Source organism: Pipra filicauda, unplaced genomic scaffold (assembly GCF_003945595.2).
Source record: "Pipra filicauda isolate LSUMZ 115617 unplaced genomic scaffold, ASM394559v2 scaffold551_size315643_pilon, whole genome shotgun sequence".
In the NCBI taxonomy this organism is placed as follows: Eukaryota; Metazoa; Chordata; class Aves; order Passeriformes; family Pipridae; genus Pipra; species Pipra filicauda.
The window spans coordinates 304639-315604 of NW_024104700.1; the positions used below are offsets into that span (position 1 = coordinate 304639).

At 55.7% G+C, this 10966-nt stretch overlaps 2 protein-coding genes across 2 annotated transcripts in view; both read right to left on the bottom strand.

The window, feature by feature from the left end:
• LOC113983062 overlaps window positions 1-6850 on the bottom strand; it is a 62409-nt gene extending 55559 nt beyond the window's left edge. Inside the window, 2 exon segments of the mRNA XM_039387306.1 lie at window positions 4018-6706; window positions 6708-6850. Coding sequence (XP_039243240.1) covers window positions 4018-6706; window positions 6708-6835 — 2817 coding nt within the window. The 5' untranslated portion in view covers window positions 6836-6850.
• A 1421-nt stretch (window positions 6851-8271) lies between these two features.
• On the bottom strand, window positions 8272-10752 carry LOC113998138 (protocadherin gamma-B5-like). The gene is made up of 2 exons (XM_039387307.1): window positions 9223-10752; window positions 8272-9174 (listed from the first exon to the last, which is right to left on the bottom strand). The coding sequence occupies exons 1-2, from the start codon at window positions 10750-10752 to the stop codon at window positions 8272-8274; spliced, it is 2433 nt and encodes an 810-aa protein (XP_039243241.1).
• Window positions 10753-10966: the final 214 nt, after the last annotated feature.

The window sequence follows — 10966 nt, forward strand, 5'->3', positions numbered from 1 at the left end:
TAACATTCTGTCTTCCTGTGGTTCTCAAGGAAAGTCAGTCTTTGCTGCAAAACAACACTCACAGTTACCAATGGGATAGAACAATCTGCAAGTGGAAAACGTGAAACATAATATAGCAGGAAACAAAGCCTGAAGAAAGATCAAGGGTGGGGAAATGGAATATTGACTTGGATGATACTCTCCATCTAAAAGTGACAGAAAAATCTAGATAAAGAAAGGAGGTTTCACATAGGAATTAAAAACTATTCTACAAATATGTCATCATTCTGACCCCTCTAAAGCCCTATTCAACTTTGCAAAAATATCACAGGAGAAGACAATGAATAATGATCATATAGAAGAAAGAAACACATTTGTTTGCTCACCACCATTCTGAGAAGATATATAATTCCATAAATAGTACAGGAATGATAAAGAGACAAACTACAAGAGGAGCAGTCCTCCACCAGAGACTGGGTCATTGAACTCTGCACTTGGGGAAATATCTTCCCCTCTTCTATCACACACACTGGTCCACAAAAATGTGACTTTGCTGAAGTCCTGTTGACAGCTCTTGACTCACAGCAGAACTGGAATGTAAAGCTGTGCCACTCACATCTCCTGCCTTCCACACCAGCTATAACATGACGAAACAGGCACTGAAGAACAAGGCCTTGGGAAATATAATTAAATGTACATATGGAGAAGGGCATAGAAAAAAAAGAGATGAGCAATGCAAGGAAGCATTAAGAGTGTTCTCATTAAGAGAGCATCTTTAAGAGAACAGCATTAAAGAGGACATCTCAGTCAATACTAATGAAATCCATGTAGCTAAGTCTATTAGAGATACACCAGAGTCCACACCTAAGACTAAGATAGGACCTGGATGCATCCAAGCTCCAACAGGGGCTTAGGAAGTCAGGGGATTAATTCAATAAAGGTCCTTTATGTGTTTCATCCATGTAGTAAGTGACAGAGTGAACCTTAACATCAAACTTTGTTAAAGACACACTTGAACAGCTTCCTATTAAACCACTTTTGATAATACCTCTGAATGGGATTCCTTAAGTAAACGAAATCTTTCATTAATGACATCTAACCATGTGTCACCCTTCTACATGCAGAGTGAGTGGACAAAAGCTCTGTTTTCAGAGCTCTACCATTGCCTTTGAAAACAGGGAAACCAGGATCACAGAAAAAATGGCACAGGCCTTGACACACCATGAAATCAAACTATTCCTCAGACAAAGACTCAGGAATTCACCTAATTGTCTGGTTTGAATTCAGCCTCTCACCCTCTTTGCTCTACATTCACAGCCTTTAGTCACACCATGGACAAATCCAACTCTTGGCCATATGTCCAGCACAAGTGAAAAAGCAAGTGACATTCAGGCGAAATTCAGCAATATCTTAGGGAACCAGAAGTATATCCAAGTCTTTGTCTTGGCAGCTAAACCCCTTCAAGACAGGAGTACAAACTGTTAATTTAAGCAGGCCGGTTTCCAAGGACTATCATCCAAACTGAGGCCCAGCTTTAGAACAAGGAAAGAATGACAAACACAGGCTCTGTCAAATGGAGCAGGTACACAGGAGGAGGATCTGGTATTCAGAGGCACAGTTCTCCAGGGGATTCCTTTGGAGAACACGAAATGGGAAAAGCTACCTTTCCAGACAGATATTACTGAAAGACTCTCCTTAGGGAGAATAAGGATCATAACACAGACACATGCATAGGAACCTAAAATGTTCCAGTGGGCATAAGCTATACAAGGCTGAGTTGGAGTGTCAGTCTTCAGAATCAACTCAAAGACACCACCATTCTTCCTCAGCACATGGGCATTTTGGACGATATGTGACTCTGCAAAAGTTAATGCAAAGTTCATGTCTACCTCCCCAAACCAGCATTCTCAGGAAGAGCTCTATCAGACAAGACAGGATTCAATGAGTAAGTTGCTCACAACTACTTCAAATAACAAGAAAATTCATGACCAAAATACCCTCCCATCCCCTCCATTCCCACCAGTCTTCAACATCATATTAAACCCACTTTTGATAACACCTCTGAAGGGGATTCTTTAAGCAATGTCAATCCCTCATTCACAACACCTATCCATGAATCATCCCTCTAAATGCAGAGCTATTGCAAAAATGTTCTATTATCAGAGGACTACCCTTGCCTTTCAGGACAGGGAAACCAGGGTCACAGAAAAGATGGCACAGGCCTTGGCACCAGGCACAACAACAAACCACTGCTCAGCCAAAAACACATTCATCCTCCAGTTTTCCCAGCAGGAAGCCAGCCTCTCATCCTCATTGCTCTGCACCCACAGCACATTACAGGACATAACCTCAGCAGATACTTCACATGAGCAAGAACATTTAATAACATCTGCAGGTTGGTCAAGGCTGGGAAGAGCTTGATACAACCACCATGGAACTCTGCATCACAGCCATACAGGGAAATATAGATGGGAAAATGATGTTTCATGCAGCAGCTCTTAGACACAGAATCTCTGAAGCATATTTGCACTTCCATGGGTATTTCTTGCAGACAAATTCATCACAGGATTGTCCTCTCCTTCCTGGATGCAGGAAAAAGGCACCTGGTGTGAGTGGCACAGGCCTTGGCACTTGCCAACACAATAACACACCCACACAGGTGGACCATAGAACTCCCTCTTTCCCTGCTGTAGGTCAGTCTCTGGCTGATCTTGCACTGACTTTACATCCTGAGTATGTGGCAAGCAAGAGCACTGATTCGAGTGACATTTTCAGACACACACGGACCCACCTTTACCTCATCACAACAAGCAAAGCAGAATTTAACCAGCAGCCTCTGGGAACACTGTGCAATAGGAAAGCAAACTGATGAACCCACAACTTGGCCACAACTTTTTCACCTTGTCCAAACATTACACAACAAAAAAGCTGCGTTTGCAAACAGGCATCACTGAGACAGAAGTCGCACGCACAGTTTCCCCTTAGAGAAGAATGAAGGTAAAAACACTAATGGATGAAAGAGAGTTCTTTGCTCATCACTACTCTAAGAAATGTAATACCTTCTCAAGTCCATAAGCGTTATAACACCCCTGTCATCAAAGTATCAGCTCAAAGACACCACCATCCTTCTTCACCCCCAGGGCAATTCGGCAACAAGCTCAGCAGAGCTGATGAGATACTATCAGATGTAAAGACCTACAGTTGGATCCTCACAATGAGCAAGGCAAATGTTAACACCTGCAGAAATGAACCAGTCAGAACATCCTCTTCAAGGTTCCAGCACAGGTATTGAGTAGGGAACTTAAGGTGTTGTTTTGGCACGAACCCCACTCGGACACGAATGCCAGAGCAGAATTGAGGTTTCTTTCAAAACACTTCGGTTTAAATACAGCGCTTAAACATGTCACATGATCTTTCAACCAATGACAATCAAATATTGATTGAGCAAGAGTGAGAACCCAGAAAACTACAACTCCCATGATTCCTTGTCACATTCTTCCTGCCACAGGAACCAACAACGCTTTTGCTCCTCCCAAAGCTGTCACTGTCACATTTATAACCAGTACATCTTTAAGCTATTAGTAAAATACATCATATCGACCTGCAAACTAAGAGAAGTACAATACCAAGGCTCCCAATACTTACTTTCCCCAGTAAGAAAGAAACTCATATTGTGTAATAATGAAAATGGACAGAAAACCCCTAAAAATGAACACTTTTTTTTTACCCTCATAATATGCAAACAGGTTTGCCATCTGCAGTTCAAAGAAATATCAACATTCTAAAGGCAAAGGACAAGCTGTTCCCCAGGAAAAACTGTGCCAGTGAACAACGTGAAGCACAGTAATGACATAATTAAAATTATAGATGAACCTCCAGTAAAAAGCAGATTCCCTGCTTCTGCCTCCTCCACACGTAAACCTGGGCAATGAAAAGACGTCTAGATCCTCCCTACGAGTAACACAGATCACGGGGTGAAAGAGCAAGAGAGTAGCGAAAGGAAACGTCGCCGAAACACTCGACTTCAAAGGAACTCACCGAGAGAGGGGCGGGGTCCGCCTGCTGGGCACCGGCAGGTTCCTCGTCTCCGAGCAGCGGCGCGGGCTCGTCGGGCGGCGGCCGGGCCGGCAGGGTGGCGCAGCAGCTGTCGGCCGAGAAGCGGAGGTGGCTCTTGCGCGAGTCGGCCGTGAGAGACACGTCGTGCGAGTAGGAGTGCAGGAAGGCGCGCACGCCGTCGATGCCCACGAAGTGCGTGGCCGGCACGCCGCGCAAGGCGCCGCTGCCCGCCGCCAGCAGCTGCTGCTGCGAGCGCCGCCAGCGCCGCAGGCGCAGCGCCAGCAGCAGCAGCAGGAAGGCGAGGAACAGGCACGACACGGCGGCCACGGCCAGCACCAGCCAGCGCGTCAGGCTGCCGCCCGCCTCGCCCGCCCCCGCCTCCGCCTCCGCCCGCGCCGCGCTGCCCAGCTCGGCCAGCAGCTCGGCCACGCTCTCGGCCAGCACCACGCTCAGCGTGGCCGTGGCCGACAGCGCCGGCCGCCCGTGGTCCTTCACCAGCACCACCAGGCTCTGCCGCGACGCGTCGCGGGCCAGTGGCGAGCGCGCCGTGCGCACCTCGCCGCTGTGCAGCCCCACGCGGAACAGCCCCGGCTCCGTCGCCTTCGCCAGCTCGTACGACAGCCACGCGTTCTGACCCGCGTCCGCGTCCACCGCCACCACCTTGGCCACCAGCGCGCCGGCCTCGCTCGACCGCGCCGCCAGCTCCACGCCCGACCACACCGAGCCCGACAAAGCCGCCGGCGGGTACAGCACCTGCGGCGCGTTGTCGTTCTCGTCCACGATCACCAGCCGCACCGACACGTTGCTGCTCAGCGCCGGCGAGCCGCCGTCCTCCGCCCAAACCCACAGCCCCACCCCGCGCACCTCCTCGTAATCGAACGAGCGCAGCGCGTACAGCGCGCCCGTCTCCGCCTGCACCGACACGTACGACGACAGCGGCCAGCCCCGCACACCACCCTCCCCCAGACGGTACCGCACGCGCGCGTTCTCCCCCCAGTCCGAGTCCGTCGCCCGCACCCGCAGCACCAGCGCGCCCGCCACGTTGTTCTCCGACAGCCGAGCGCTGTAGCGCTCCTGCGAGAACACCGGCGCGTTGTCGTTCACGTCCAGCACCCGCAGACACAGCACCCTGCTGCTCTGCAGCGACGGACCACCGCCGTCGGCCGCCCGCACTGTCACGTTGTACTCCGACTCCTGCTCCCGGTCCAGCTCTCTCGCTGTCACCACGCGGTAGTAGTCCTCAAAGGATTTCTCCAGTCGGAACGGGTGGCTCCCGTCGAGCGAGCAACGCACCTCGCCATTGGCCCCCGAGTCTCGGTCGTGCACGTGCAGCAGGGCCACCACCGTCCCCGTCGGGGCATCCTCCGAGATCTCACTCAGCGCCGACGAAACTATAAGTTCAGGAGCGTTGTCGTTCACATCTGTCACGGTGACTACGACTTTAGCTGTGTCGAAGAGAGCTCCACCATCATGTGCCTGCACCTCCAGTTCGTAGTAATCGCCTTCCTCGAAGTCCAGGCTTCGCAACAGTGTGATCGCTCCTGTCTCAGCATCTAGCTGGAAAATCTGCGACTCTTTTTCTTTTATTTTCTTAAACGAATATTTCACGTGCCCGTTCAGACCCTCGTCGGCATCGGTGGCCGTCACGGTGACGAGGGTGGAGCCCACGGGCACGTCCTCCGGCACACGCACCGTGTACTCCGCCTGGCTGAACACGGGCGCGTTGTCGTTCGCGTCCAGCACCGTCACGCGGATCCGCGCCGTGCCCGTCCGGGACGGCTCGCCGCCGTCGCTCGCCCTCAGCACCAGCTCGTGAAACGCCGCCTCCTCCCGGTCCAGCCCCTTCGCCAGCACCAGCTCGGGACGCTGATCCCCGCCGGGGCCCGTCTGCACGGCCAGCGAGAAGTGCTCGTCGCCGCTCAGCTCGTAGCTCTGCAGGGAATTCTGTCCAGAGTCCGGATCGTGAGCGTCTGGGAGGGGAAACCGCGATCCTGGGACTGTCGTCTCGCTCATTCTCAGCTCCATTTCTGTCTCTCGGAAGCTGGGGGCGTTGTCGTTAATGTCCGTGATTTCCACTTGGATTCCGTAAACCTTCATTTCCCCCTCCACTATCAGCTCACAGCGCAGCACGCATTGCTCCACACTCTCGCACAGCTGCTCTCTGTCGATCCTCTCGGCCGTCACTAAATGTCCCGTCTTGCTGTGCACAGCAAAATACTGCGTCCTGCCTTTGTCCAAGAGGCGCACACCGCCATCTCGCAGAGTCGGCATCTGCAGCCCCAGGTCCTTGGCCACGTCGCCCACGAACGAGCCCTTGGGCATCTCCTCGGGCACCGAGTAGCGCAGCTGCCCCCACGCCGCCTCCCAGGCCGCCAGCAGGACGCCCCACAGCAGCACTCGCTGCCGCCGGCCCCAGCGCCTCCCCGCCGCGCACATCTCCGCCGCCGCACCGCCGGCACCGCAACACCGCCGGCAGATCCCCGCCGCCGTCACCCGATCCGGCTTTCTCTCTGGCTCCGACTTGCCGCTCCCGGCCTCCGCCGCCCGCCCCTCCGCCTCGCTGGAGCTCGGATCCTCACCGCGGAGAATATCGAAAACGAACCGCTTCCCGATCCAGGAATCCAGCGATCCAGCGATCGAGCCGGGCCGCAGCGGGCGGGGCTGCAGCGCTCCCACCTTCCTCTCGCTCCTCTCGGTCAACAGCGGCGCCCGCAGCCTCCTCCCGGCACTGCACGCACCGAGCGCCAACGAGACATGCCCGCCCTGCCTCGCCCACGGGCAGCTCAAAAAGACAGGACATTCGCCACGAAAATGTCGGGTCCGGTACAGTGGAGACCTGGCGTTATGTTCTTTCTACCGCACGGGAAAATATTCATGTGATAATCTATAGATACAAAGGTCTCTTAATATGACGTGCAGTGTATTATCAATCTGCTATTCCATAGTAGGAAAGGTCAACATCTTCCCCACAATTGCAGAGCTTTTTGTTTCATTCGTTCTCTAGTTTTTCCTCTCTGTGTATCAACACTCGAACACCTCTAGCCACAGTAGATTCCCAGACCCAGAGCAATTGCAAATATAAGTGATGAAGTTCCCTTCTCAAAAGGAGGGATTTTAGGGACTGCCTTTCTCTCTCCGCTTTGTTACTCTCCACCTGAACATTCGAGGGTGCTCTGAATCAGCCTCTGTTGCTTCACTTCTCCAACCACTTCTTTCGAATTTTTCATTACAGCCTTATGCAACAGGCCGTGATTATACAACTTAGTGCTCCGTTATTGATCACAGCCTTAGCGATAGACCCTATTAACTAAGGAATATATAAATTTTTGGGAAAAAAAGATAAAAATGAAACGCAGGTTAAAAGCAAAACCAGACTAACCAATCAACCAACAAACATACAAACAAACAATAAACAAAAAACCCACGCGATTTCTCTCTTAAAACTCATTCAGTGTCTCTGTAGAAAAGCCGGCTGAGGACTGGTAAACAAGAGGGAACTACCACACATGATGAAACCATTGACGATAAATACCACAGAAAGAGAAGAAATAAACAAAGTTCTGATAAAGTCGGAGACCAATCAGAGATCAATAAAGTGATCTCACTATTGTAGCCATTTATGCAGCCTTCTTACAACAAAAGATGGAGGGCACATCCACAAAAGTGGAAGGCAGGCATAGCTGTGAGGGCAGGAAATTTTTCCTTCATCAAGGCACGTTTCCTTAAAACAGAGAAATAATATAAAAGGTCGCAGTGCAACTATTTGGCAAACCAAGATCAGGAAGGAAAAATCTCATCACTGAGAGTCAATCAAACTCCAAACTCTACCACAGAGAATTAGTGGATCTCCTCCGAAAAGTAAGGATCTGCCTTCACCGTTACTAACCCATATTACTTCACACAACACTAGGTTTGCAGAAAACCATGAACCTGAACATTTGATGAACGAAGGGACGCTGTCACTACATTTCTACTCTGAGAGGAAAATTAATAAAAGCAAAACTGAAAGCAGAAAATTCCAAGTCATCTACTGTTTTATGCAGCATAAGTTGAATGACAAGAAGCTCCCAACTGAGCGGAAATCTGTGACAGCTCATGAGGCAGGAAATGCCGGTTGGCAACGCCTGATGCATAAACGGGGTAGAGTTATTAATCCGCGATTATGGAAACAGCGACCGGCACTAATTGCACCAGAACAGACACAAACCCCAAGAGCCCACTGCCACATGCACACGGCTAGGAAAACCTCAGAGAGGAGAGTGAGACTATACAGACCTGTGGTGCGTCGGGGTCAGCGGGCGGCTCTCCCGGGACGGCGCTGCTGCTCGGGCTCGGCTTCTCGCAGGGCTCCCCGGCCACAAGCTCCTCCGCGGGCACGATGGGCAGCGGCGGCGGCGGCCAAGCGGCCTCGGCGGCCAAGCGGGGCGGCGCCGCCACGCACAGGTTGTAGGAGTAGGGCAAGGTGCCCTCGCAGAAGTCGGCCGGGAAGGCGGCGCCGGCCAGCGACAAGCGCTGCGCGCCCAGGCAGCGCAGCACGCCGGGCGGCCCGGCCCGCCGCAGCCGCGCCAGCACGGCCAGCGCCACGCTCAGCACCAACAGCGCCGACAGCAGCGCCAGCGCCAGCACCAGATAGAACTGCAGCTCGCCCGCCGCCTCGGCGCCCGCCGCCCGCTCGCTCAGCTCCGGCAGCGCCTCCTGCAAGCTCTCGGCCAGCACCACGTGCAGCGTGGCCGTGGCCGACAGCGCCGGCTCGCCGTGGTCCTTCACCACGGCCACCACGCGCTGCTTGGCCGCGTCCCTCTCCGACACGGCCCGCGCCGTGCGCACCTCGCCGCTCTGCAGCCCCACGCGGAACAGCGCCGGCTCCGACGCCTGCACCAGCTCGTACGACAGCCACGCGTTGCGCCCCGCGTCCGCGTCCACCGCCACCACCTTGCCCACCAGGTACCCGGACGACGCCGAACGCGGCACCACCTCGAAAGCCGAACCCACCGAGCCCGACGCCGCCGGCGGGGGCGGGTAGAGCACCCGCGGCGCGTTGTCGTTCTGGTCGAGCACGAAGACGCGCACCGTGGCCGTCGAGCTGCGCGCCGGCGACCCGCCGTCCTGCGCCCGCACGGCCACCAAGAACTCGCGGCACTGCTCGTAGTCCAACGAGCGCTGCGCTTACACCGCGCCGCTCCGCGCCTCCACCGACACCAGCGGCGCCGCGCCCGCCGCGCCCGCGCTGCCGCCCGACAGCCAGTAGCTCACGCGCCCGTTCGCGCCCGCGTCCAAGTCCCGAGCCACAACGCGCAACACCAGCGCGCCCACCGCGTTGTTCTCCCGCACGTACGCGCTGTACGACGCCTCCTCGAACACCGGCGCGTTGTCGTTCACGTCCGACACCTCCAGCAACAGCTCCGCCACGCTCGATAGCGCCGGGCTGCCCCGGTCCCGGGCCACCACCGTCACGCAGTGCTCGGACGCCTGCTCGCGGTCCAGCGCGCTCGCCGTCACCACCTTGAACGAGCCGCCCGACGACGCCACGATCGACAGCGGCGCCTCTCCCGACAGCTCGCATGACACCTCACCGTTCTCGCCGGAGTCTCGGTCCCGCACTTTCAGCAGGGCAACCACGGTCCCGGCCGGTGAGTCTTCAGGCACCGGGCTCGATAGCGACAGAATCGTGATCTCGGGGGCATTGTCGTTCTCGTCCGTGATGTCTATCTGCACTTGACAATGACCGGTCAGACCACCACCGTCCCTCGCCTCAAGGGCGAAGCTGTATTCACTTTTCTCCTCGAAGTCGAGGGGACCCGCTGTCCTGATCTCACCATTCTCGCTGTCAACAGCAAACAATTCACGGATCCCCGCCGGGACGTTGCCGAAAGAATAGGAGACCCGCCCATTGGACCCCGCGTCCGCATCCGTGGCCCGCACCTGCATCACCAGCGACCCCGCCAGCAGATTCTCAGCCACTCGAGCCTCGTAGATGCTTTTACTGAACACGGGTGGGTTGTCGTTTGCGTCCAGCACGTTGACGCGAACCTGAACAGTCCCGGACCTCGCGGGGTTCCCACCATCCAGTGCACTAAGAACGAGCTCAAAGGAGCTCTGTTTCTCCCGATCCAGTGTTCTCTCCAGCACTAATTCCGGCTGCTTCATACCACCTGGGTTCTCTTTTATGGCCAGACTGAAAGAGGGGCTCCTTGTGAGATCATAAGTCAGTAGCGAGTTGCTTCCGGCGTCTGCGTCTTGGGCCATCTCCAGAGGAAAACGAGTGCCGGGAGGGATCCATTCATCGATCTCGAGGTCCAGAGCAGCCTTGCTAAAGGTCGGGGAGTTGTCATTCACGTCCTCAATGGACACCTCGACATGGAAAACGTTGAGCGGGTTGTGCACCAGCGCCTCGAAGCTGACCGAGCAGGACGCCGATTTGCCGCACAGCTCCTCCCGGTCCAGCCTCTCGCTCACGTACAGGTTCCCGTTCCCCTCGCTCACCGTGAAGTATTGCTTGTCCGCGCTGAGCCGCAGCTTGCGCGCCGGCAGCTCGTCGGCGCTGAGCCCCAGGTCCCGGGCCAGCGGCCCCACCAGCGAGCCTCTGGGCAGCTCCTCGGCCATGGAGTAGCGGAGCCGCTCCGCCGCCGCCCGCCAGCACAGCCACAGCAGCACAGCGCCCAGCACCGCCGCTCGCCCGCCGCCCGGCCCGCCGCTCGGCCTCCGCCCGCCCGACATCGCCCACAGCGCTCGCTCGCCGAGCTCGCCAGGCTCCTGCCGCCGCCCCGCCTCCCTCGCAGCCGCTCGGCGCAGCCACAGCAGCGCCCGACAAAGCAAACCCGGACCGCCGCCGCCTCCCACTCGCACGCCTCTGCTGCCCGCGCCGCCTCTCGCCTCTGCTGCCCGTGCCGCTGCCGCTCTGGCCCGCACTGCCCGCCCGAGCCAGCAGCCT